Source organism: Ips typographus, linkage group LG6 (genome assembly GCF_016097725.1).
Source record: "Ips typographus isolate SLU linkage group LG6, UJ_Ityp_2.0, whole genome shotgun sequence".
Taxonomy (NCBI): Eukaryota; Metazoa; Arthropoda; class Insecta; order Coleoptera; family Curculionidae; genus Ips; species Ips typographus.
Window position 1 is genome coordinate 11,824,240 of NC_138427.1, and position 25,938 is coordinate 11,850,177.

Here is a 25,938-nt window from a genome sequence, read left to right on the forward strand (position 1 = left end):
TTTTAAAAGTTGGTGTTACAAGACAAGAAGAGTTGATGTTGCTAGCTTCAGCTTGCTTTCATAGAAGACTTTATTTATAAAAGTGACCATAACCTCAAATTGCGTTTTATTTATGTTTTCATTTCCCTAGTTTTTAAACAATTATAATAAAATGTTAATCTACTAAACAGCATGGACACTACAGTAAAGATATTAAAAGCCCAAAAAAACCATTCCACTGAGAAGCTGCAGGATTTAACAAAAGATGTCTGTATCACCTAACTTTCTGTACAACCCTAGTAATTTACAACAATTTCAGGAACTTATCGCAAAAATCCAGTCACTGGAAGCCCACAACGTGCAGTTGCAAAATATTTTAAACAAAACTAAGAACATTCCACCAGCAAGTAGCCAACACTGTAGGAGTTTTGATTTTTCCAAGTTGTGCCCCAGTATTTCCTTGGCAATTAGAAAAATACAATAATTTAAATTGCAGGTGTCAGTTCAGACATGTTCTCCTGCACTTATTTTATCTCGGATGGGATTATCAAGGATTTGCAGTGCAGGAGGACACCACAAACACTATTGAGCACCATTTATTTCAAGCTTTGTCCAAAACATGTCTAATCAAAGAGCGGACGTCCTCAAACTACCATAGATGTGGGAGGACTGATAAAGGAGTCAGCTCATTTGGACAAGTAAGTCAGCCAAACAATTTTAAATATCATTCACAAAACACCATAATTTAGGTTATATCCATAGATTTGAGAAGTAAAAGCAACAATATTGAGGAGGAATTGGACTATTGTAAACTGTTAAATAGAGTTTTGCCAGCAAACATACAGTGTGTAGCATGGGCCCCAGCTGACAGTGATTTCAGTGCAAGGTTTAACTGCAAATCTAGAACTTATAAATATTATTTTCCTAAAGGAAAACTGGATATACAAGTGAGTGAATTTTAGGTAACTTTTCACGCTTGACACTAATTTTTGTAGAAAATGGATGAGGCCTGCAAATTGCTGCTTGGAAGCCACGATTTCAGAAACTTTGCCAGAATGGATGTTGGGAATGGTGTAGTACAGTTTGTTAGGAATATTTTAGACTTTCAGATCAAACCTGTTGATCTAAATTGTGTGGATGATGGTAAGTGTTCTATTTGGTTTGGAAAGTTATAAAAATTGTTTTTTTCCAGAATATTCAATGTATGTTGCTGTAATAAAGGGAAATGCTTTCCTTTGGCATCAAATCCGGTTTATAATGGGAGTTTTATTTTTAATTGGCTCTGGAAAAGAAGCACCTTCATTAGTTACAGAGTTATTAGATGTAGACAAAAATCCAAGGTATTAAAGTAAGCTTAAGTGTCTTACACCTAATTGGTTGTTGGTGTTATAGGAAACCAGATTACAATATGGCTAGTGAGTTACCATTAAATTTATTTTTTTGTGAGTATGAGGATGTCAAGTGGCAGACAAATCAAGACACTTTGAACTGTGTACTAGAAAAATTGCAGGCTTGTTGGACTACATCAACCATAAAGTAAGCCTTACTGAAACCGTTTTTGAATATGTATAAAGTTTAATTGATAATTTCAGAAGTGTAATGACAAAAGAAATTATAGAGAGTGTAAAAGGAATGCTAGCCACTACTGAAGACAGTAAATGTCTTAGCAAAAGTTTGTTTGGTGGGATGAAGTCAAAGAATTATGTTTCAGTAATGAAGAGGCAAAAATGTGGTAAGAACTTAGAAGTAGAGAAATTTATAGTGAAAGGGTCAAAATATTTTTATTTCAGACAGTTTGGAGGATAAAATCAAACATTTCACTAAAAGAAAACGTATTGAAGTTAAGTCAAACAAATTATGATTTTTTTTGTTTATTAAAAGGCATAAAATTGTTCAAAAACTGGAGACTCGATCCTCACTGAAAATCCAGTTGGTGGAGCAGTCTTACAGACTTCTAGTACAAAGTTTCACTTTCGCGTTCTTTAAAAAACTGAAATATTCATTTGTCAAGTAAATCTAGACTCTTGAAGAACACAAAATTACCTTGGACATTAGTTTAAAAGCCTCAGCTCCTTCGCTTATTTTTAAGGACCGTTTAATCCAATCCGGTAACGAATTTTTAACTGCTGGTTTAGCGTAACGTTCATCTAGTAACAGAACTGCAGCGTAGTCGTTACGGTGCCTCACCGCCCGTCCTATGCACTGATTCACCGCTTTCATGCAAAGGTTCCCATAAAATTGCTGTCCCGCTCCTTGACCCTTAAAAAACCCACAGAAAACTACAAGCTTTAATTACATTTGTGTCAAAGTTTACTTCGGTTTTATCTAAGTAAGCCATTTTTTCTTTCAAATCTTTAGCCATTAAATTTGCATACGGTAAACCAACCACAATGACGCAACGCCCAAGATCGTCACTAAAGTTCAATCCTTCACTCAGTTTTCCCCCTGTAAAACTGCTTGGTATGAAATCTAAGTCATTAGCGTAAATCACAACACACTGAGTAGTTTGTGATTGGTCAAAAAAAGCAGCTTTCAGCTTTTTCTTGACCAATCAGAAACTATCAACTGGTCATGCACACATGAAGAAGTATAAACAAACCTACAACGCTGAACATCATAGCCCCATTTTTGGATTTTTTAATGGTTGACGCGTACTTGTTCAAAACGTCATCAACGGAACCGGATTTCTGTGGTTCCCTGAACAGAACCCTACCAAAATCCACATTGCTGACTTGCTGGTACACCCAATTTTCGTAATTGTACGACGAGAAAAACACCACGATTCCTCCTTTGACCACAGTGCATGCTTGCTGTAATATGTCTTTTATGGTTGATCCCTTCAAGTTTAAGACCCATTAAATCAATTCGAAATTATTGGGGTGTTAAAATTTTCACCATAGACATTCTGGTAGTAAAATTAAATAGTAATTTTTCTCCCTTCAGCCCTTTACTAAGTGCTATAGGCAGGATATTCTGCTGGGGTATAATATGGTCACAGGAAAACTCTACAATTCTCTTGTAATCAGCTCCTGCTGCTTTAAAAAGCCGATCGCGAAACTCGGCGTTTGGTTTCATGGTTCCACCAGCTACAATCACCTAATTCAAGTAAAAATGTGCAGAAAACTGTAATCATTCAATTGGATAACATACAGATCTGGCGTCGTTGACAATTTCCGTAAAATTCGAAGTGGGATTTAGCAACAAAAATTGCAGTTTACAGTTTGCTTTTTCTGGACTTTGGGTCACTAAAAGTCGACCATCGTGGGAACTGTAAGTGAGACACTCCAAAAACGATACGACGGCTAAAAGTGGATTATTAGGGATCGGAAATTTTGGCGTTTCCGGTACTTTTTCTGGTACAGTAGCTGCCCTATTTTTGTTTCCTATTGAACTTAGAAAATCCTTTACGCCTTTCTTGGCAGGTGGTTTTTTAGTTATTGTTTGTTCTGTGACCGGATATTTAATGCTATAAGATCGGACCTAAAATAAGTTTTGTTTACACCTGACATTGCAGATTTTATTGGAATGGTACCTTTTGTGCCAGTTTGGAAGCCTTGCAGAATTTTACAATGTTAAAAAAGTTGTACTGGTCTATGCCAGCAGAATGTACAAAATTCCCTAAAGAGAAAATATCACTAGTCTCTTCTTTACAGTCTTTTTCTACAGAAAATTAATTTCTTCATTCCATCATATTTTGTAATACCATTCAAACACTTACCCAACAGTAGTAATAGTTTTTGAATGACAAAAATTAATTGATTTAATACACGTAAAGTAGTAGCAGAGAACATAGTGTTGTATCTATTTTTATAACATTTGAGTGAATGTAATGAATAATACAGCTGAGGATAATTCAGTTCTGACCCATGCATTTGAGCCAAAGCTTCTAATAAATTATGTGCTTCATCGATAATAATGACATTGTTTTTAAGCTTTATTCCACTGGCTTCTCTAGTAGATTTGTGCAATAATGTATTATAAGGCACTAAAAGGAAAAATGGATTCTACATGTGAGAGCAGAGTTTTGGTTTGCCTCACCCAAAAGAACTTCAGCATCTTCTGCAGCTTTCCTGCTAGCATAATAAGGACAAGCATTAACCTCCCTACCAGCTTGAACTAAATCCTCAATATCTTGAACTTCACTAAGTGCAAAATCTCTCAAGTTATCCACGTTTGCTTGCTTGAAAAATGGACAGGTGCAACTGTTGCTTTTCTGCTTTTTCACCACTTTACCATCAGAATCAACTTTGCTTTGCTGTTTCTGCCTTTTTTGCATATCCAAACACCTTTTCAGGGAAAAAAATTGCCAAACTAAGTCACCTCAGTACAATCCCATACCTTTCATTTATTAGAGTCATATTTTTTAATTGTTTAACTGCAGGATTAATACAGTAATTTTGTCTGGAAGCTAAAGACACAACTCTAATGTCTTTTCCATAAGGGGATCTTTTAATTTCTCCCACAAATTGTGACAGTTGTGAATGGGTTCTGCTGGCAATTATTATCTAAAACACTCACCCTCAGCCTTTATTATAAAAAAAATATGAATATAAATACCTGTGTGGGTTGGTATATTGTATCTGGGTCAGCTTCATCTTCACTGTCATTATCACTACAATTTGCTGCCTCTTCTAATAATAAACATTCTTCATCATCCACATTTGTTTCTTCAGTTTGAGCTGGTATTGAATTTGGCTTGTCTTTATTTATGTAAGTTCTCTGAATTTGCGGTTTATTACTAATAAGTTTTTGTATTTTTTGTTCATATTCATTAATTTGTTTTTCTTGTATCTGCAATACACAGTATGAAACCAAGAACTTTTGGATTTATATTTTGGTTACCTTTAATTCATTCAGCTGCCGCGTTATTTCTATTTCCTTTGATTTGGCACTCAGCCAGTCCACTTTTTCATTTGCATACTTTTCCTTCTCATTGACTAAAGTGGTGATTTTGCAGGATAGGTCATTCTTTACTTGTTCAGTGTGATCTTTTAGCCATTTGAGTGATCCACATATTATGCTCAATGATTTGCCCTAAATGGGTGCAGAGAATGTGAAAAATTATACATTACTGTGGGAAGAAACTTACGGTGCCTGTTGGGCTCTCAAATATCCCCAAATTGCCATTTTTTAGTGTTTGGTACAAAGATTCCATAAAGTCCTGCTGAATTTTGTATGGAGTGAATGGAAAGGGGAATTCCATAGTAAAGAATGTTTATTTCACTGTCTTCTACCACAATAATAAAGCAGACTGTAGCGTTTCTGTTAACTAAACTTTGTTGAAATTGAAATTTTAACACAAATTAAATCAGAAAACTGGTAACCTCACTTTTGTGTGTTTTCTAAGTTTTCCCGCCATATTTTAAACAGGTACCACGTGATCAGCAAAGTAAAACTCCTTAAATGATCACGTGATTTACTAACCGTGCTGACAGTTACCAGTGTCAATATCAAATTTGACAGTGACAACTGACCATCAGATTTTTTAATAGATAAATTAGCGCAAACTCCTTTAATTGTTATTTATAAATTTATTTCTGAGTAGGGAATTGTGTATGAGCAGTTGGAGGATCGCGATAAATCCTTAGTTAACAATTTTTTCGGATTGGTGGCTGTCGGTGTATTGCCAGAATGTTATCCCTTATACCGCGGTCCCTATTGTAAGTATACATTATTGGGAATCTTCCCAGTTTTATTATTGATTGGTTTGTTATGTAGTTTTTCTATGTAATCGGATTATATACTAGATGCAGGTTCAAGTTTCGTGATGACTCAAATACACCTTTAGTTTAAATTATACTCATTTAACAGTTTAGTATCCCATCCACCCAATGACTTGTCAAGGTTCCTTTCATTATACCACAATTAAATACTTCCTGACAATTGTAGCTATGCAGTTTTACGAAATCAGTATTAAAATCTCTTTGCGCGCTTGAGGTTTTTAAAAACCTGGAAAAAGAGTAACAGTATTAATACCTACCTCAAATGTAATTGCTATTCCTGGGTGTCACAAAATTGTTGGTAGCAGGCCAAAATTTGACACTAATAAAAATGTTGTGCATATCCAGTCCAGTGGCTTTTCAGCTTTTAGCTCAAACCTTGTAAATGCAACATTTTAAAGACATTAACATTGCCTTAATTAAGAATATTAAGGAATGATGACCACAAGTGTTTTCCACATTTTGTTCCCATTAAAAATTATAATACTGTATGTAGATAAAAAAATGGTAAAAAAAAGTGTATGAATATTGTTGAAGGTTTTATATTTATTTGTCCGCCTCTGTGAGTGTTTGGTAACTGATGTTATCTTGTGCCAAGTTCACTAACATTAAATCTAAAATAAAGTTGGCTGTATCAGTGCAATTGTTTTAATGCAACTTGCACTTTACCTCAGTAGAATAGGTAATGCTCATAAATTACAATTTCTAGTCAAGAACTTCCACAATTTATGGCAATTTATGTCATTGAAATTTTATGACTATATTAATTACTTTTATAATAGTCAATGTATCAACTAGAGAAATCAAGTAAATATGTTGCTACATTTATATTTTAGCACCTAAAATTATTTATCACTTTTAGTTATTTAACGATTATTGACCTTAAACAGGATTCAGTTTGATTATTATCTATATGATAGAAGCAATCTAGACAGTTGTGATTTGGTAATGTTAGCATAGTTACCAAGCCGAAAAATCACGCCAAGGATTGTATAAATGACTTGCATTCAAAATTAAATTTATCTGCAGGTGCAAATAATTTAAAGATTGATTTGTTTTTGAACACAACAGTGGCTGCATTCGTTTTCGCGCTCCATGGGGAGAAATCATAATTTGACCAATTGTCAAATTACGTCAATGTGACGTCAAAAACGCTCTGCTCGCTCCATGGAACTTGAAAACGAATGCGGCCAGTATAGTATTTGCACAAATGACACTACTGTTTATAGTTTGTGATTGGGCAAGAAAAGCAGCTGCTTCACAGTACTGAAAGTTATATAAATGTTGCTCATTAGACTTATTTATGCAGATCAGGACTAGCAAAAACTGCCAAAAATGCCTCAGGTCAAAAAACGGTCATACTCGAAACTGTAAACGTTTTAAGCGACGAACAAAAACGAAACTACCATGAAGTGGTTGGGGATATCATTACACCCTCTCAAGTAATGGGAATTGATCATCTTAGAGATCCCAGGTTAAATAAGGTAACAAATTTTCATAGTTTGAGTGATAAATGTGTAATAATTGTTTTTAACTAAATCAAGGGTTTGGCATTTACATTGGAAGAACGGCAAGCTCTAGGTATACACGGACTGCAGCCGGCTCGTTTCAAAACCCAAGAAGAGCAGCTGGAACTCTGTCGAATCTCGATCGATCGCTATCAAGAGGATCTAAACAAATACCTGTACCTAACAGAGTTGCACGATCGGAACGAAAAACTGTTTTTCCGCCTTTTGACCGAAAATATCGAGGCGTTAATGCCGATCGTGTACACGCCCACAGTCGGTTTGGCTTGCCAGAAGTTTGGTTTGATCTATCGCAGACCGAGAGGCTTGTTCATCACCATCAACGACATAGGGCACGTCTTTGACGTCCTAAAAAACTGGTACATAGACAGAGTTTTTGGTAATTTTTTATTGTCTTGATTTTTGGAGGGGTTGTGTTTTTTCTTTACATTTTAATCGTAAATTGTTTGGTTGGTTTTCTACAAAAAGTGTGGGTTTGATGGGGGTTATTAATAGTATGTATTTCAGGCCGGAACCCAACGTAAAAGCCATCGTAGTCACCGATGGAGAACGTATTTTGGGTTTGGGTGATTTGGGAGCGTGCGGAATGGGTATTCCTGTGGGAAAGCTGGCTTTGTACACTGCATTAGCTGGAATTAAACCTCATGAATGTCTTCCTATAGTTTTGGATGTGGGAACGAATAACCAGGTAAGATAGAGGCTCAAAAAATGTTATTAGATTTTTTGTTTAACTAATTTTAATAGAACCTACTGGAAGATCCCCTTTACGTGGGTTTGAGACAGAAACGGGTCACCGGGAAATTGTATGACGACTTTCTCGACGAGTTTATGGAAGGTGTTATTAAGCGTTATGGACAAAACACCTTGATACAGTTTGAGGACTTTGGTAATCACAACGCTTTCAGGTATGCAACCTGTATTAAACACAAACCACAAAATTCACAATTATGGTTGTTTTAAAGGCTTTTGAAGAAGTACAGAGCTAATTATTGCACCTTCAACGATGATATTCAAGGTACAGCAAGTGTGGCCGTGTCCGGGTTAATGGCTTGCAAACGTATTACCGGAACAAAGTTTATTGATAATACACTTTGTTTCCTCGGAGCTGGGGGAGCTTGTTTGGGTATTGCCGATTTATGTGTGCGAGGTATTTTAGTTCTTTTTTTTTGTATTTCCTGTAAATAATTTACAATAACAACCACAGCCATGGTGTTGGAAGGCTCGACTATAGAAGAGGCACGCAGTAAAATATGGATGTTTGATATTGACGGGTTGTTAGCGAATGAAAGGCCGGAAGGAAATTTGGAAGGGCACAAAAAGTATTACGCCAAAGACCATGCGCCTACCAAAGATTTTGCCGGCTTGGTCAATGAAATTAAACCTACAATTTTAATTGGTCAGTTTCTGAATAATGTACTATGGTTTGCGTTACGGTGGTTTTGATTTCAGGTGCATCGGCACAAGGTGGCGCTTTTACGTCAGAAATCCTCACTGCCATGGGCAAGTTTAATGAGAAACCCGTTATTTTTGCCCTCAGTAATCCCACCAATAAAGCTGAATGTACAGCGGAGCAAGCATACACCAATACTCAAGTAAGTTTTGCAATTTGCTGTAATTGATTTGACCATAGACTAAATGATAAGTATAGACAAACAGTGGCAATGAAACTGAAAATTAATTTAAGTAAGCAGCGTGAGATGGCACCACTAAACGCATATAATGCGGCGTTGTCTAGTTTCTAGGCAAAAAATAACAGATTTTGTGTGTGTTTTCTTTAATTATTGTGTTTCACTTCGTTGTATTTTTAGTTTAGTTATTTGTTTATTTTTAATATTCATCAAGGGTTATTTTATACTTAATACATTATGAATTCCATGTTTAATCTTAAAACAGTCACGTGACCATTGGTACCTTAAAATGAGTCGCGAGATGTAGAGTTTAAAACTAAAAAACGGTCACGTAATCTTTAAAATTAAATTTAATTATTGAAAATAGTCACGTGACCCTTCAATGTCATTTACAGTCACGTGATCTTCAGGGTTTCGTTTTGGCATTAAATAAGAGTCACGTGACCTTTAAAAATAAAAGTAGTATTGAAAATCATTATGCGACTTTATGAATTGTAAAAAGAGTCACGTGACCTTTAAAAATATATTTTATTTTTGAAAATCGTCACGTGACCATTTGCACACTACAAGGAGTCAGGTAACTCTTCAAATAATATTTTGACATCTAAAACAGTCACGTGACTTTTAGGTTTTCGTTTTAACGTTAAAATAATCGAAAATTGTCACGTGGCTATTTGCACTGTAACGAGGGTCACGTGTCTTTAAAAATATCAGTTTAAACTGAAAAATGATTACGTGATCCTTCAAATGACATTTAAAACTGTCATGTGACATTATAAATTCCATTTTTAATCTTAAAAGAGTCACGTGACCTTCAGGATCTGTTTTGACGTTAAAAAAGTAACGCAATTTGAAAAAAAAAAGTCTAAACATTAAAACTGTCACGTGACGTTAAAAATTACATTTTAATCTTACAAATAGATACGTCAATCAGTTTAAAAGTAATAAACGGTCACGTGACCTTCAGGATTTTGTTTTGACGTTAAAAAAGAGTCCTGCGACTTTTAAAATAAATAGAATCTTTATTATCGATACCTCAAACCAGAAATTCTTATCTTGTTTAGTTTTCAAAATGCGAGTATGTAAACTCAAATTTATTTGAAAAAATCAAGCTTTCTTACGCAGTTCAGATGGGATAGCAAAAGAAAGCGGATTATAGGAAATACTGCAAAAGTTGGCAACTATGTCTGCAATGACGAGCTGTATTAGCGCCATCTCTTAGAGTTTACTTACAACTGAAGCGGCCGAAATACATTAGGAAGCGTAAAGGGCTTTCTTCTTGGGCGCCACTTTAATTTACATTGCGCTGGTTGTCTGTACTTATTTGACTAATGTTTTCTTTTAGGGTCGTTGTATATTCGCTAGTGGTTCACCCTTTCCACCAGTCACGATAAATGGCACCACCTTCAAACCAGGACAAGGAAACAACGCCTACATTTTCCCCGGAGTTGCTCTGGGCATTTTAACTTCCGGCATTCACCACATTAGCGAAGACATATTTTTGATCGCCAGTGAAACGGTAGCGGAGCACGTGAACGAACAGGACCTGTCGTTGGGCCGTATTTACCCTCCATTGAGTGAAATCCGTGAGGTGTCGATTAAAATTGCCGTAAAGATTTTGGAGTACGCTTACAAAGAGAGTGAGTGTTGACTTTATTCTATTGGAAAAGGTGTAACAAACTGTTTTCTATTAGGAATTGCTACGGTTTACCCGAAACCGAAGGATTTAAGACGATATGTGGAGGAACAGCAGTACAATTACAACTACGAGCCCTCTCTGCCGAATTTGTGGCCCTGGCCCAAAGCGCCGTATATTAAAACTAAACCAATGGAACCTACTAAACTAAAGGCGTAATTGCTTAACAAATTTTAGAAAATAATAATTTATTTTTCTTTTCTATTGTTGATTTTGACATTGTTAATAATAATTGTAATGTTAACATATGAATGTAAGTGCAAGTACTTACTAATGCAAAACCGTGTGGTATTAGAGAGATTTAAAAGTATTTAATTACTTCTCTGCGCACTTTAAACTGTATAGTAGAAGAAAGTATTATTTTTCGTTCCTTAAATTTGGCTTTTTTGAAACGCTTCCAACGCCATCAGTCGGTAAATGAAAGTCAGTATTTTTTGTTTTTCAGTATCATAATGTATGCAAATTGTGAATTGTCTTCTGTAAGGATTAAACAAATATTGGATGTTGCTTGTATGTATTGATTTTGCTGCCTTTAACTCTCCTAGCTTGAATTAACATTAAAGTAAAAAATTGCCCGGTAAGTAGAGATGGGCCGGAGTCTCAGTTATTTAGTAATTGATATCTATGAAGCTTTCCCACCAGTTTTAAACAGCATGTTCTAGTACAATTTTCAAAATTTCCACCACAGACAAAGTGGACGATAACAGTTTATCAGCGTTTGTTTGAATGTCGGTATTTGTAGAAATCCTGAAAGTTAAGGCGTTCCCCTTGAGTGCCTACAACATTTTTGCTCATCACACATTTTTTAAGCAAAATTTACCTACCAGCATGGCATCCTCGTCGGTTGTATCATCACCAGCAAAAATCACCTTTACTTTATGGTTTTTCCACTGGTCCTGTCCGTACTTCCGGTCTAAAAGTAGCAACGACACGCTACCTTTATTCCATTGCACTTTTGGTCGGGCCTCCAAAGCCATATGGGCGTTGCCCACTTTAAACCCGGCATTTTCAATAATTTGTCTGGCGGTTTCCTGGATTTCAACCCGTTTTTCTTCCGGTGCAGCCCGGAAGTGGAAAGTGAGTGAAGCTCCCTTGTTTTCAATCCAAGCACCGTCCCTTACCACTGATTTTTCCAAGTTCTCTATTAGATTTTTCACTTGATCGTTGAATTCTGTCGGCAGCTGATGGACGTATCTACTGCCATCAGGGTAGATAACTTCCAAACCGTGATTTCCAGCATAAGCTATATCATTTATACCAACCTAGAAGAAGTTTTATAGTGTTGAGAAAATTTTAGTACTCGACAATATTCTTCACACCATTTGTTTAACATTTTCAGGACTTCGGCCTGAAACTATAGCCAAGAAGACTTTGGGCACTTTACTGAGATCTTCCAGGAGTTTTTTGGTGTCTGGTGGTATCACGGCTAAATCCGGATGGGCTACTATGGGCGTTAATGTACCATCATAGTCTAGTAGCAAAGCAATATTTTCTGCATTCTTCACGTATCTGGGAAAATGTTATTAATCATTGAATAATACTTGTTTTATAGAAAGAAACATTTGCAGTTGTCTACATCTCCAGTATGGCGCACTGTTTGTAATTTGTGATTGGTTAAAAAAAAGTAGCTAGCTAAAAGTTGCTTTTTGTTAACCAATCACAACTGTGCTGAAATTTACAGAAATGCTGCACATGCAGACTTATTGTAACGCACTGGAGATGGCGCGATATTAACCGAAATTAGTTAAAACTATATTTAATAAAACCAGAGACAAGTTTTTGTTTTCTTTTAACCTTTAACCCATGCTTTTCTTTATCAATATATAGGATTTACTTACTGAACCAGGCTGTCTTGGTAATCGTCAAAGGTTTTGGAACAAGTCGCGCTACAAGCTGAAATAAAACTTGTACAACACTGCAACTAAATTAAAAATTGTTGGAGCTATTTACCTGAATTTGACATGGTTTTAGTAGTCTGAACAATTAACACGGATTTTCTCAGACACGTCCTCAAAGTAACACGTTTAACTCAATACTGTACACGTGTCGTAAAATTTTAAATTTTATAGGCTATAAATTTGGCGTCTGCGTATTAAATTAATACAAATCATTGGCGTACTAACGGTAAATGGGTGAGGACGACTTTGGTGATCAGTGACAATAATATGACATAACAATAAGTTACATTACAAGTTTCTGTGAATGACGTTGAAGGGGGGATATTAAAACATCTTAAAACCGCAATGTATAATAATTTATTTGATCGTTTACAATGAAACAAAAACAGTATTTGAGTTAACAAGAATGATAATACAAAAAGTTTACAATATGAAAATTTAAATAATACAAACGATATTTTTTTGGTTGTGGTTACAACTAAAAATGTGAAAAACAATATGAGTATATATTTCGATAAAATTAAAAAAGTAATCCTACAAAAATAAATATAGACTATATTATCATAACGTATTGGGGGTATTGGTGTAGTGACAATTTTTAGTTTGTGCACAAAAACACGTTCAGTCTACGAAACTGGAGTGTTTCCTTAGGGAAATTTGACTTAAAACTGTTAAACCAGTTTTAAGAGAAATTCTACCTAAAAATCTCCAGTTATGAAGAGGGCCGGCAAGTGTACATATTTACAAAGTTGAAAGGATCCATTTATGCATGAACGATTATGTAGAGAGTTCAATCAAAGCCAAAAATTAAATGGAGGAACACTTGTTTTATCAACTATGCACATTTAATGGGAATTTTGCGAGTTGGTTGGTAGAGTCAAGGAATTCGAAGACCTGTTTGGTGATCCGCAATTGCTTGTAGGAACCTAAAATGTAGTTTAGTTTAAAAATCAGATTTTTGTTACGTTAGTTTTTCTAACAACTTACTTGCATTGACATTTCGATTTGTACAGCAGAAGAGGCGGCCTTCGCCAAAGAGTTTCTCCTGTAATTGTTGGGGTCGATGGAGGGTTTTCTTCGGCTCAAATGCCTCTCCACCCATTTTAGCATTGTAAGTACAGAATCAGTGGAGGGCAAACGTCTTTCGGCCGAAGTTTTGATGATGTGGGACGACGTTACTCGGAAAGTGGCTGCCATACCTTTAAGTGCCTGCAAATCACATTACTTAGAAAACGCAGTAATTTAAAGACATATGTTACTTACTTGCATGGCGTCTTCATCGGTAGCGTCATCGCCTACATAAATAATTCTGATCCGTTCACTCCAATCGACCCCGAAAGCAGTCCTCAAAATGTAGATGGAGGCCCTGCCCTTATTCCACTGCACTGGAGGCTTAGCCTCAATGGCACAATGGGCTGTGCCCACCGTGAAGCCGGCGTCTTCGATCATTTTTTTGGCTTGAGATTCCAACCCAGCCCTTCAAAAATCAGTAAGTAAGTTCCGGCTTTGACTAGGATTTAAAGTAATTTATTTACCGTAAATGATGAGGAGTCTCCCTGAAATGGAATGTGAGCAACGCCCCCTTATTCTCCACCCAGGCTCCATCCCGACAAACTGTCTCTTGCAGTTGCCTCATCAATTCTCCCACTTTATTGTGAAATTCCGTGGGCATGGGATGGACGAATCGGGTTCCATCTGGATGCAAAATTTCAAGTCCGTGATTTCCGGCGTACGTAATTCCTTCAATCCCCACCTGGTCATGTTCAAATTAATATCTAAAGTGGATTATGGGTAACAAGTCAAAATTTACCATTCCTTTTACGTTGTCTACGTTCCGACCGCTCACGATGGCGATATAAACGTCCGATAAGTTGGAGAGCCTTTCCAAGACCTTTTTGGTCTCTGAAGGAATTATGGCCAAATCTGGATGGGGTGCGATAGGGGCTAGAGTACCGTCGTAATCAAGTAGAAGGGCCAGTTTTAGAGTGTTACCAATGTACCTAAGAAAATCATTGAGTAAGAACATTCTAAATAACTGTATGGCTGTTCATACTTGGCTAAGTATTCATCGAAGTCGTCTAAAGTTACGGCAGGCATGAGAATGGAACCGACTTCGTCGTGGTCTTCTTGCGTTTGAAGGGAACCCATGGCGCTCAAAAAACTTTTGGTCCAGTAATTGACATCGTTGAGTTTTTCTCTTCTTCTCAGATAGTTCATTCTTAGGATGCGTTCATCTTCTGGCATCGTCAAAGCTCTAGAGTAATTTATATTTTTTTTAAATTATTAATCAATTTAACCGCAATAGGTGAAAACCGATAAAACTTGGTTTTCAAAACAAAAACAAAACAACATACATAGAACACATTTGTAATCATGATTCAAATAGGTTAATAACAATTTATTAATGCGAACACAATCGTTATCGTACATATGTCGCCATTGTAAGTGTGATTTTCAGTCATAACAATAAATGCGATTGATCGTAACTTTTTTTCGCCAAACAACAACAACATTATACACTAAATGGCTCGTAAATTCCGTTATGTTCGGAATTGCCCTATTGAGTTTACGATTCGATAATCTAAAAAGCTATGAAATCAAGAAAAGAGTATTTTGGTTAAATTTAAAAACGACGACTTGATAGGTTTTGATACAGTTTCCAAGTGACTCATTACTATTCCATAAATCTATTTTGAAAGTCAAAATATGTGCAGCAAACTTCAGCACAGTGGGTAGTTTGTGATTTGGTCAAAAAAAGCAGCAAACTGAAAGCTGCTTTTTTGACCAAACACAAACTACAAATAACGGTTCGATTTACTATGTGGACATGCTGACAAGTGAAAAACTCACCGGTGAATAACTTCTGAAGCATCATCAATTTCATAAGGGTTGCAAATCAGAGCCTCGTGCATGGTTTCGCCGGCTCCGGCAAACGGTGACACTATAAGGACACCTGGTGGTATGTTAATTTGACAAGCCACGAACTCTTTGGCGACGAGATTCATGCCGTCTCTCAACGGAGTGACCAGACCGACTGAAGAGTCCCTGTAGAAGGCTGCCAGTTCGTCTTGAGACAAGCTACCGTAGATATACCTATATGGACAAAATTATTAACATTTACCGTGTGAGACATAATTTGATTGTAAACTTACCTTATGGGGGACCAATTGGGGGTGGTAAATCGTCCATTGATTCTGCCTACCAGCTGATCCATTTCCTCTTTCAGGTCCTGGTACTCTTTCACATCAGTCCTGGAAGGAACACAAATTTGCAGCAACGACACTTTCTCCAAATGTTCCGGAAACTTTTCCAAAAGTTTTTCGAACGCCATCAACCTATGCACTAATCCTTTGGTGTAATCTAGCCTATCTACTCCTAAGATAATTTTTTGGTTGGTCGATATCACTTTGGGTGCCGTTTCGGCGAGTTCGACGAATCGTTCAAAAGGTATCCCGATCGGTAAGGGTCGTACCCTGACCGTACGGCCACCGTGTTCAACCAGAAGGTTTTTCCGGTCTACACGACACCCTAAATTTCTTTGGCAACAGTCCACAAAATTGAGGCAGTAGTCTGTGATGTGGAACCCGACCATGTCGCAGGCGAGCATACCCTGTAGAATTTCATCGGACCAAGGAAACAGTCTAAAGATGTCCCATGGTGGAAATGGAATGTGTAGGAAGAATCCCAATTTACATGGAATACCATCTTCTTCAGCGTACTGTAAATTTGACGGTAACTTTGATGTTACAATGAAGTTTTGTTATAAGTTACCTGTCTAATCCAGTTAGCAGCTAACATGAGATGATAGTCGTGAACCCAAATCAATGGCAGTTCATTAGGATTGCGAGGTAACTGTCGCAGAGCTCTTAAAGTACATTCGGCAAATTCCTTATTAGCGGTAACGTAGTTTTTCCAGTGTTCACGCTTAAAACTTGCTCTATCGGGCATAGAGTGGAAAAGGGGCCAAAAGGTAGCGTTACAACAGCCATTATAGTAGGAATCAAAGATGACCGGATCCATTTGGACCGCTATCACCTAGTGCATTCATAAATTACACAAAATGAGTGAGCAAAAAGGGTTAGATGAGTGGTACCTTTTCGGACTTAAGTCCAGCAGTGGGGGTGATATCGCCCGGGTCACTTTCAGGGATGGGTTCGTTGGGGTCCTCCAAATGAATGCCGGGCCAACCGACCCAGAAACCGTTGCCATTGATTACCACAGGAGCAACAGCGGTCACTAGACCACCAGCACTGTAATTCAAGTTTGTATAAAGTTTTAACTTTCAGGTGAAAATACCTGTATTAACAAACAAACAATTGCATTAACATATGCGAAAAGGTCAAAATAACAACGACTCCACAATGATAATTTCAAATCGTTTCGATATCGGTGTGTGTTGTTTACTCATCTGGTATATTTGAGATATAATACGCTAGTAAATATCTTAACGGTACTTGGAGGGCGATAACTCAAACATTTTGTGAGTAAACACTCGACCTATTTGATTATTTGTAAACTAGAGAAATATCGTGATTTACTCACTATTTTCTTGATCAATTAAATTCTAAAAAGTAAACACTAAACCATGTAATACAAAACTTGATGGGAGCCAATTAAAACGCTTTCTAATGATTTATTGATGATTGGGTAATTCTGGTACAATATTGAAAGGTATCATTTATTTTGAAATGGCTTTATAATATTGATTAATTAACAGAAAAACTCATAAACCGATTTAATGTTAAGGACGTTTTTAAAATGCTCTTATTGATAGAGATAGGCAACAACTGATGTTGTCGGTGTCTGAAATTGAAATTTGATGCAGAACTTAATGACGAAAACCGTTTGACAGAATTCAATTTTTCAAAAAATTTAAATTTTTTTTGTGAGTATCTGAAAAGAAAAAAACTATTTACACTGCTGGATTTTAAGCGAAAAGTTGCTGTAGAAATGTATTTTTAGGCATAAAAATGATTCACCTAGATGTTTTGAAGAAAAGTACGAATTCTGAGAAGCACCCTACATCTGTCAAACGGTGACAGATATTAACCAACGGTTTTCGTCATTAAGTTTTGTATCAAATTTCAGCTTCTCTATTAATAAGAGCACTTCCCATTTAAATACGTCCTGTACAGGGTGTCCAAATAAAAGAGCAACTCTCGGTGTTTTTGACTAAAAAAAATTGTTATACAAAAGGGTCCAATGCAACACTGGAAATTTTTTTCAATTACGGGAAATATCCACAGGAGGGCATACTAGAACCTAAGTTATTCACATAAAATGTCATGTAATTTAAAAAAAAACTTAAATAGGCATGCAGCCGTCATATAAACATGTTTTCACATTATGTATCAAATAACACGCTTAAGAAATTTTTTCTAAATAATTTGAAATAAAAGAAAGTTAAAAAGTTGCGGTTTTCACTGTCTGATGTAGTATTTAGTTCTCTTCATTTTGAAATTTTGAAGATATGCACTTTTTTTAATTAAAGTTTAGACGTTTAATGAAAAAAGCCATAAGCCAGTTCTATTTGGACACCCTGAAGTTTGATTAAGAGAACTGGAAAAATGTGGCAATTAAAAAAAATTGAAAAAAAAAATAAAAATCAACAATTTGTACTTACCTAGCTTTCCTTACTAGTGATCCGTCCTTGTTTCGTTGTAAAACAAACGGGAGCCGATTGGAGATAACGATCATGGTCCCCGTGGAGGAGACCACATCTGCGGGAGTAACTTTAATTGAGTGTTTTGCCTTCATTTCGACCTCAAACTATATTTAGCTCTCAAAAACTATTCACTCATATTCATGCGTTATAGTGATTAAAAAAATGTTGGGATACTATCAAGGGAATAATTCTCGTAATACTGAACGAAAACAACAGTTCCGTCGCTTCTTTAATGGACAAAGTCGACTTTGCTAGGGTCAGGGAAGTTATCAATTTTAAATGCCTTTGGTCAATATATTGTTTTGATTAACTATATATGCGGACGCGATATCCATCAAACTCTACAGGGTGAATCGCTTGTGAAAACATCTCCTAACTATTTTATCAGTTAATTTAAAGCCTCTGACATTTGCTTGAACATAGCGAAAGAATAAAATTGTGAATCATACAACAGTTTCAGGTGTATTTTCGGAACAATTCTTGGATTCCAATTTCCATTTGAACAACAGCTGAAAATCACGCCGGCTCCTGGTGGTCTACTGATTTCGAGATTCTTGATGACGTCAATCGTGGTGACCTTAGTCGCATTTTTTGGCCCCGGCACAAGATAACCAGAACCGGGTACGAGTCGGAAACATGAACGACCAGTATAGAAAACTCGTAGAAAACTATTTTTTTTTTCTCGCAATATTTATTGTTTTGGAGTCTGTCAGGTCGTGCGTCAGAAGATGCTGGACGCCTTTTCCTTATCTAATCAGAGCAAAGGGTGGGACCTTTTATTAACTGAAAGAGAGAGTGCGATCACCTTGTGTTTACGTGATATTGTTTTGACCTGTGTGATTCACTAACAATGTTTGAAAGTTAGGGAGTGTTAACGAAGCTAAGAATAGCTTATCAGGACAGTAAACATATTTTGTTGACAATTTAGAGACTGCACATATGATGATTGGCAACACTGTTTTGGCAACAATTACATAACCAGCTCAAAGCAGTTTTTACAATATAATTACCAAAAGGTGAAAACCAAAACACTTGTCACTATAGAAATTTTTTTAGTTAAAGGTTTTCAAATTTTAGGTCGTGTTTTGTTTTGTAGGCAATTATTTAAAACCTAAACGATTACATACTTTTTTCAAAAAGTAATCACTGGTATGAAACCAGGTGTAAAAATTGTCAAAAAAATCCCATAATAGGAAGAGTGAACTATTGCAAATCAATATGCTTTAGACAAAGATGAAGATAAACTTTGTGTCAGTGAGACAAAATAGATCTGTGACAAAGTTTGTCTAGCGCATTGATTTACAATAACTGTTATTTTTGTATAATTTTAAAGTTTTCCCTCCTGTGTATAGAAAAACGTAAAATGACCGTTTAAGCTGAAAGAAATAATTTAAAATTTCAGCTTTAACCCCATAATATGAACTGGGCTATAATGTCTGAATTAACCATTTAAAATCCGTAAAACCACAAATCAAGCTCGAATTTAGGCTTAAAAATGTTATTGACGGTTTAAGCTGTAATTATTTAGAATTTAAGTTAAAGCCACAGATAGAACCACATCCTGACACTAAATTTAGTGCCCTTAAAGCAAGATCATGTCGATCTTCTCAAAAAGTAATAAAAATTACACACAAGCTTTGTTTTGGTTTTTCAAAACTGGTGCTCACGAGGTTTTGATTTTTAATCTAATTTGTATTGTCTTAATACACACAGTCAATGGGTGAGGACCATCTAAACGTCAATACACTTTGCTTGTCATAATATTTTTTTTTGTAAATTTCACAAAATCTCCATATAACCTTGCCCCACATACTAATTATTTATATTAATGATAAGATCGAGTGTATAAGGATCAGACAAACGCTTATTATTTTGTACAACTGAATTTAAAAAATACGGAAGCTTTATCATCAAGCAGGTCATCGCCTCTTAAACCACATTAGAGTACCAGAAAGTTATTTACGGATTTAGTTAAACTAAATAGAACACTTCTGGACTCACCAACGTTTTCAATGAAATCATCGTCCAGCACACACACATTTTTAATTCCTAGAGAAGGCGCCATATTGCTCTATAAAGAACTAAAATCACATTCCACTTTAGTAATTTGTTTGTGTAAACTCGGTAAAGTCTTTAAGAAAACTAACCAAATCCCTTTAGTAAATCTCACCTAAATATTACGGATACCTACACATGTTGAGTGGGGATAAATATCTATTTTTGATGTCATCTTAATGTAAACAGGTAGTGATACCAGAAGAAAAATAAACACATACCTGCCAAATCTTCTCTCCAATGGACTTTCATTACGAATTTCTGTGATTTTAGATGATGAACAGAAAATGATCAGCCACCGATCACTCGTTGGTCATTGTACACTTGGCAACTGTTCCCATCCAATCCAGAAATTGTACACGTCAAGCAATAACTTAATATAAAAATCTAATTTTAGTACTTTTACATTCGGTGGAACTCTGGTTAAAAGCGACAAAGGCCAAGTTAACATGCGCCCATCTTATTTATCTAAATTAACGTCAATAAAAACACCTTTAATACCTTTTTCAAACAAATTCTAATCTCGCCACCTTATCAATGTGTGGAAGAACGATTTCAAATCATCCTATGAAAGCATGTTGTAAGGTGCTTTAGAGAGGCAAATACACACAATGTCACGCACTAAACCTGTGAAACTGAATGAACCGCCTCGTGGTCTAGGAAAATAAAATGCGAAACCGGTATTTGTGTTTAGGTACTTTTTTCCGTCATGCCCATGAGGAAACAATAAATTGAAGGTGAATTTAAACAATTGAAGCGAATCGGTCAGTGCTAGAGTCCAGGTTTCGAACGATTATTTGTTAATGTATCAGGTGTCCAGTGTATACTAGGTCAAATCGATATAATGAGTAAAATGAGCATTCTAGATTTTCCTAAGTTATGAAGGTTAAATCTTTATTGAGTACTCTTTGTAAATCACTGTTTACCATAGACTGACACTGTAAGTCCAGATCACCCTCTACGTGAAGTATATTTCTTCACATTATTCAAAGTAAGTTCAAACACACACATCAGCACAGTGAAAATACCTTGCTAAGCAAGCAATAATGCATGCAGTAAGTGCTCGAGATAAGTATAGTAGACTGCAAAGTTTCAAAAGTGATGTTTCTTGGAATGGCAAATTGAGGTGCGCTGGCACACAGTTTATTGTTATTGTTTATATAATTTTATACCACTCAAACTGGATTTTCCCTATTTAGATTATTATAATGTATTATTTGAAACTGGTGTGGTTTTATCACGACTTTAATTCATGCATTTTGTATGAAACCACATTTAAGACTGTGTGTATAAAATGATTATTGTTATTGATATATAACCTGTCAACCAGATTTTCTATTAATTATAATTAAATACATAGAGTAGTCCTAAGTTTTCCATAATAAATATATTTTGCAATAACAACGTATCTAAATCGTTTTGATGACCATCAACAACAAGTAGTTGGTGCCAAATTTTTTTTTTTTTTAATTATGTTCATTTATTTCTGTAAATTTTCATGTAATACTGTGGGCGGGTAAGTAAATTTCAGAAGTTGTGATTATTTAGTTGCCCATTTAGTAACAATTTCAAATTTACAAAACCCTACCCAGAAAACATTGACCTGGTGTATGTAGGCAAAGTGAAAAACATTCAAAAACCGTATTTAGAAAGCCTGAAAAAGTGAAACTACTTTTAGATGTCATGTTTTGCTAGAACAGCATTCACCAAGTGTCAAGAAATGATTCCTAGTAAACTTTCAAAAAGTGATCAAGCTTTGCAATTTGTGATTAAAAAAAACTGACGTTTGGCTTATATAAATAATGTAAATACAAACGACTTTTGCTATTATACATAGGTGACTCATAATAAAGAAGACTGTGGTTCCTTTCTTGACACTTGGTGAATGCTGTCTTAGCAAAACATGACATCTAAAAGATTTTTCACTTTTTCTAGCTTCCTAAATACGGTTTTTGAATGTTTTTAGGCAAATTTCCTCAAAAATCACTCAAACCAGGTTAAAATTGAACTTAACCACTGAATTTTCCTTGACTTATGGTCTAAAGATTGGAAGATGGTTTTCCTGCATAGTTAGGATGGTTAGGTTTAATTCGTGTCAACAGGAGCTGTTGAAAGTGTTAAGTTGTTTGTTTTGATTAGTATTAGTATTATTAATAATTTAAATTCGTAATGGAGTGTTCAGTTTTCGTAAATGGCGAAGTTTTTACAATACATATGAAGCAGTTGAAAACATGTATGAACCCTTAACCTAATTAAAATTAAGATTTTAGACAAGAGTTTTATTTTTTTTTTGTTATTTTCTGACTTGCTGTTTTATTTTGAAAAATTGTAAATTGCTACAAAATATAAAAACTAAACTTAGTAAACAAATCAAATTTCAAATAATTCAAACCACTTTTTATTGATGTTTTACGTTGACAGATGACAGAGTTAACTATGACGTCACAAAAGTTAACTACTGTGAATGTGTGTCGTCACGACTTAAACTTAACCACTCCAAAAAGTTTGATCGAGGAAATTGGCTTTTTTTGTCATTTTGTGTTTATCTCTTTCTTTGTCTACTTTAAAATTTTCAAACTTGGCCGCATTCGTTTTCACGCTCTCTGGAGCGAGCAAACAGAATGTGAGATCACAATGACGTAATTTGACAGTTGGCCAAATTAAAGTTATGTCAAATTACGTCATCGTGACGTCACATTCGCTCTGCTAGCTCCCTAGACTGCCATCGATTTGCCGTCACTTTGGTGACTAAAATGTATCACATTATTGACTCGTTTAATACTTTAACCAAATACAAACACAGACATTATTTGCAATAAACAAGAAAGTGAGAAGAAAAACACGGTAAAACGATTACTACTAAAATATTAAATGAATATTTATTATTCTGATGCAAGCAATGATTGATCTATTTTAGCCTTGAATTTACCGACAATTTAAGTGTACGAATATTTGCAAACCGTTATCAATATTCAGGAAATTAAGTGATTAAAAAACAAACGTGTAATGTTTCCGGAAGTTTCGGCTTCGATCTGTAAAACTTTCCACAAATCGATATTTGCCAGTGCACTTGTGAGTTATTTAAAGCAATTTAATTACGTCGTAAACGTCACGATTACTGCTTGTCCAATTAAACAAAATTATTTGAAAATAGTAAACAAAACAATGTAAAATGCTATAAATAAATATAATCCCAAAATAACGTAAACGACTATCAACGGTGGAAAAAGTGAACCACAAGGTGAAATCGCCGGCCGGCTAATATAATAAAAACTTACCTTGAAAATCGCTGACTGAAGGTACCCTAGGGTACTTCCTCCATAAACCCATCGTCATTTGGAACGGTTAATTTCGAAACGTTTAAAAATGTGAAAAAACCCGCACGGAACTGAGCACGGTCAAGGCTGTATCCCAACTTAAAAACGGGGGACGATCCTGTAGAATTTTCGAGTAACTTATGGAACTGTACGACGTCGGGACTATGGGAACTGGAGAATGTTTGCGATTGCGCTAGCCAGCTTACCTGTGCTAAAACCATGTGCGAAACGCAGGCCCGGAATAGATTTTTAAGCCTAGAAGCCTAAACGTTTGATGACGGGAAATAAACGTTTCAGTGCAGGTCCTGATGAATAAGTCACTTTCGAAACTTTCTCTAACACCCACCCAATAGGATAAGAGAAATTATTTTTAAGAAAAAATCTCCAGCTGGTGTAAAGTGACCAAAAGAAGCAAATTCAAAGACTATTTGGAAATTTATGGTTCCATTTGTTACATATGAGTTTAATGTTGAAATTAAACAATAATAATGAAAAACACAACAAAGAAGTGTGCTCCTTAAAAAGATGAATAATAGTCGCTGTTACATGACAAACCTTTTTATAAAAATTTGACTTGAAAAAGAGACGACAAAATGGAGAAAGCGCAATGTAAAGAAAAAAGATAAAATAAAAAAATAATATGGACCAGTTATTTATTAATAATAAGGTAATTTAAGAAGAGTCATTGTAGATTATAGAACCACATTCAGAAAAAAAGCCAGTTGACTAAGGGCCAGTACTTTCACTGTTATTCCAAAGATAATTTCCATAGAAATCGTGAAACTAGACGCTACTATTGATCAATAAGTTTTTTCCATACAAATTCTCTTAAGAATAATTTATCCGAAGGTGAAAGTACTGGCCTAACGGACATAAATTTGCAACTACTATACTTTTGATTATAGTTTGGTTTTAAACTCGAAAATTGCAGTTTCTTATACAGGAACGTAGTCGAACGAATATTGTTGTTGCTCTGTACTTGCAAGTTGGTTAGAGTCAATTGTCCTAACAATTCAGTAATATAAGAATACTAATTTATTTAGTAATCATATTGTTGCTATAAATTGATACATTATACTGATTTCATTTGTTAATAAAGCTATTTTCATAAAAATCAACAAACATACATCTCACCTTATTCTTTAATGAATCAAACAGAAGAACTGTACACAAAAACTGTGTTATTTAGATCAACATAGCTTAGCACACATAGAAACTCAAAGTGTCCTAGAATATAAGGGTTCTGGGATCCAGTTTGATCCAGTTTTCCCCCAGATAATCTATACACTTTCAGGTGCCAAGAACTCTGTATTTACACACGGATCGATAAAATTCTAAATTGAGCGGGATGGTCTAAGAGAAAGAGATAAAACATGCAAAAGTAGGTCGGATTTTCTATTGAAAAAATGGGAAATATTAAAGTATTGTAACGACTTACCGTCATCAATTGTAAACTTTCTGGGGATGTAACTTTCCGATTGTAGACTGCTCCTCCCCGATGAAGCGTCATATTCGGTCACGTTTGGAACTCTAATAATACCGGATGTCCGGTCTTTGATGTCTACGTCTCCATCTTCAGTGCCAGAATCAGTCATGGCAAGAATCGGTTCGTTTTGGTGAAAACCAAAGTTAAGTCCATGTTTCATGCATTTTTTCTGTTTTTTGTCATTGGAATTTTTAAGGCTTGACGTTGCCGGACGTTTTGACTAACCTGTAAAATAAAGTCAAACATTTGTTGTCAAACAATGTACAGTAGTTTGTGAATGGTCTAAAAAAAGCAGCAAATAATACTCCTCATGTGTATAAAATGCCATTTTTGCTTATTTCACCTGATTTAAGTTCCTTTGGTGTAAATATGCCTTTAGGTGTGCCTTGAAACTCTTCTGGGACAAAATAAAAATTTGCCAGAATTGCACTTTTGAGCAAAACTCTCATTATTCCAATTTTTAAAAGGTTGTAACTGTATTATTTGAACTCCTATTAATACCACTAAATCGCCATTAGAAACAGAATAAAAAATAGAACAAAATGGGCCAAAACTCGCCTCTCTAGCTTTTGATGTTATTGAGATATTGAATTTCAAAAAGTCGTTAAAAAGACCCCTAATACCAACCCACTTTTTAATTTTTTTTGTGCTTATTTCACCTAATTTAAGATTCTTTGGTATAAATTTGCCCATTTGCTGTGCATTGGAACCCTTCTGGGCCAAAATAAAAAATTGTCACTTTTGACAAAACATGTTATCTTCCCTACAGAATATTTGCTTGCCAAAGGGTTCTACAACTAACCTAAACATTAAATAAATTTCCTAAAACTGATAGAAGTCTCTAGACTTATTATCTAAATGCTACCAAGAACAAACTAACCTAACTTGACGAACTTGACAATTTGGTGACCAAACTAGAGCTATTTTAATGCATCAACTGGAAACTTTATTGACAACTTACTATAAAA

The 25,938-nt window shown here is 35.4% G+C and overlaps 5 protein-coding genes across 9 annotated transcripts; 2 read left to right on the top strand and 3 right to left on the bottom strand.

Annotated features, from left to right (window-relative positions):
• Positions 1 to 43: 43 nt before the first annotated feature.
• LOC145730809 (tRNA pseudouridine(38/39) synthase) lies at positions 44 to 1,879 on the top strand. Its single transcript, XM_081982236.1, has 9 exons — positions 44 to 246; positions 299 to 420; positions 476 to 677; positions 729 to 926; positions 975 to 1,122; positions 1,172 to 1,319; positions 1,372 to 1,515; positions 1,572 to 1,711; positions 1,770 to 1,879. Exons 1-9 carry the CDS (start codon positions 172 to 174, stop codon positions 1,838 to 1,840), a joined length of 1,248 nt encoding a protein of 415 aa, XP_081838362.1. The 5' UTR covers positions 44 to 171; the 3' UTR covers positions 1,841 to 1,879.
• Positions 1,835 to 5,281, bottom strand: LOC145730781 (ATP-dependent DNA helicase DDX11). The gene is made up of 13 exons (XM_081982164.1): positions 5,069 to 5,281; positions 4,822 to 5,013; positions 4,537 to 4,770; positions 4,318 to 4,484; positions 4,018 to 4,265; positions 3,698 to 3,964; positions 3,512 to 3,639; positions 3,130 to 3,459; positions 2,875 to 3,075; positions 2,579 to 2,816; positions 2,294 to 2,424; positions 2,023 to 2,238; positions 1,835 to 1,969 (listed from the first exon to the last, which is right to left on the bottom strand). The coding sequence occupies exons 1-13, from the start codon at positions 5,180 to 5,182 to the stop codon at positions 1,934 to 1,936; spliced, it is 2,502 nt and encodes an 833-aa protein (XP_081838290.1). The 5' UTR covers positions 5,183 to 5,281; the 3' UTR covers positions 1,835 to 1,933.
• A 197-nt stretch (positions 5,282 to 5,478) lies between these two features.
• On the top strand, positions 5,479 to 11,056 carry Men-b (NADP-dependent malic enzyme b, mitochondrial). The gene is made up of 10 exons (XM_081982207.1): positions 5,479 to 5,639; positions 7,009 to 7,183; positions 7,244 to 7,584; positions 7,733 to 7,913; positions 7,970 to 8,130; positions 8,188 to 8,372; positions 8,430 to 8,621; positions 8,675 to 8,817; positions 10,199 to 10,493; positions 10,548 to 11,056. Exons 1-10 carry the CDS (start codon positions 5,611 to 5,613, stop codon positions 10,706 to 10,708), a joined length of 1,863 nt encoding a protein of 620 aa, XP_081838333.1. The 5' UTR covers positions 5,479 to 5,610; the 3' UTR covers positions 10,709 to 11,056.
• LOC145730818 (uncharacterized) lies at positions 10,721 to 12,638 on the bottom strand. The gene is made up of 5 exons (XM_081982246.1): positions 12,500 to 12,638; positions 12,388 to 12,442; positions 11,869 to 12,058; positions 11,374 to 11,811; positions 10,721 to 11,325 (listed from the first exon to the last, which is right to left on the bottom strand). Exons 1-5 carry the CDS (start codon positions 12,510 to 12,512, stop codon positions 11,194 to 11,196), a joined length of 828 nt encoding a protein of 275 aa, XP_081838372.1. The 5' UTR covers positions 12,513 to 12,638; the 3' UTR covers positions 10,721 to 11,193.
• A 152-nt stretch (positions 12,639 to 12,790) lies between these two features.
• Tps1 (Trehalose-6-phosphate synthase 1) lies at positions 12,791 to 25,136 on the bottom strand. Of its 5 annotated transcripts, none has more exons than XM_081982162.1 (13): positions 23,446 to 23,592; positions 20,389 to 20,540; positions 18,071 to 18,167; positions 16,541 to 16,697; positions 16,219 to 16,482; positions 15,600 to 16,165; positions 15,298 to 15,540; positions 14,501 to 14,701; positions 14,258 to 14,447; positions 13,983 to 14,200; positions 13,711 to 13,924; positions 13,435 to 13,656; positions 12,791 to 13,373 (listed from the first exon to the last, which is right to left on the bottom strand). In XM_081982162.1, the coding sequence occupies exons 2-13, from the start codon at positions 20,417 to 20,419 to the stop codon at positions 13,293 to 13,295; spliced, it is 2,484 nt and encodes an 827-aa protein (XP_081838288.1). In that variant the 5' UTR covers positions 20,420 to 20,540; positions 23,446 to 23,592; the 3' UTR covers positions 12,791 to 13,292. The 5 variants fall into 5 exon arrangements, with proteins under 5 accessions (XP_081838288.1, XP_081838287.1, XP_081838284.1 ...); XM_081982161.1 differs by lacking the exon at positions 23,446 to 23,592 and adding an exon at positions 20,669 to 20,826; XM_081982158.1 differs by lacking the exons at positions 20,389 to 20,540; positions 23,446 to 23,592 and adding an exon at positions 24,923 to 25,136.
• Between the last annotated feature and the right edge of the window lie 802 nt (positions 25,137 to 25,938).

Coding starts and splice junctions, on each gene's coding strand:
- LOC145730809 (XM_081982236.1), top strand. CDS start 172: ATGGACACTACAGTAAAGATATTAAAAGCCCAAAAAAACCATTCCACT. Junction 678..728: donor GAGTCAGCTCATTTGGACAA/GTAAGTCAGCCA, acceptor ACCATAATTTAG/GTTATATCCATAGATTTGAG. Junction 1,123..1,171: donor TCTAAATTGTGTGGATGATG/GTAAGTGTTCTA, acceptor GTTTTTTTCCAG/AATATTCAATGTATGTTGCT.
- Tps1 (XM_081982158.1), bottom strand. CDS start 25,130: ATGAAACATGGACTTAACTTTGGTTTTCACCAAAACGAACCGATTCTT. Junction 13,925..13,982: donor GAGACTCCTCATCATTTACG/GTAAATAAATTA, acceptor TGATTTTTGAAG/GGCTGGGTTGGAATCTCAAG. Junction 13,657..13,710: donor CCGATGAAGACGCCATGCAA/GTAAGTAACATA, acceptor TGTGATTTGCAG/GCACTTAAAGGTATGGCAGC.
- Men-b (XM_081982207.1), top strand. CDS start 5,611: ATGTTATCCCTTATACCGCGGTCCCTATT. Junction 7,184..7,243: donor GAGATCCCAGGTTAAATAAG/GTAACAAATTTT, acceptor AACTAAATCAAG/GGTTTGGCATTTACATTGGA. Junction 8,373..8,429: donor TGCCGATTTATGTGTGCGAG/GTATTTTAGTTC, acceptor TAACAACCACAG/CCATGGTGTTGGAAGGCTCG.
- LOC145730781 (XM_081982164.1), bottom strand. CDS start 5,182: ATGGAATTCCCCTTTCCATTCACTCCATACAAAATTCAGCAGGACTTT. Junction 4,485..4,536: donor CAATATACCAACCCACACAG/GTATTTATATTC, acceptor TGAGTGTTTTAG/ATAATAATTGCCAGCAGAAC. Junction 2,817..2,874: donor TTACTACCAGAATGTCTATG/GTGAAAATTTTA, acceptor TTAAACTTGAAG/GGATCAACCATAAAAGACAT.
- LOC145730818 (XM_081982246.1), bottom strand. Junction 11,812..11,868: donor CTGAAAATGTTAAACAAATG/GTGTGAAGAATA, acceptor AACTTCTTCTAG/GTTGGTATAAATGATATAGC. Junction 11,326..11,373: donor CCGACGAGGATGCCATGCTG/GTAGGTAAATTT, acceptor AAAATGTTGTAG/GCACTCAAGGGGAACGCCTT.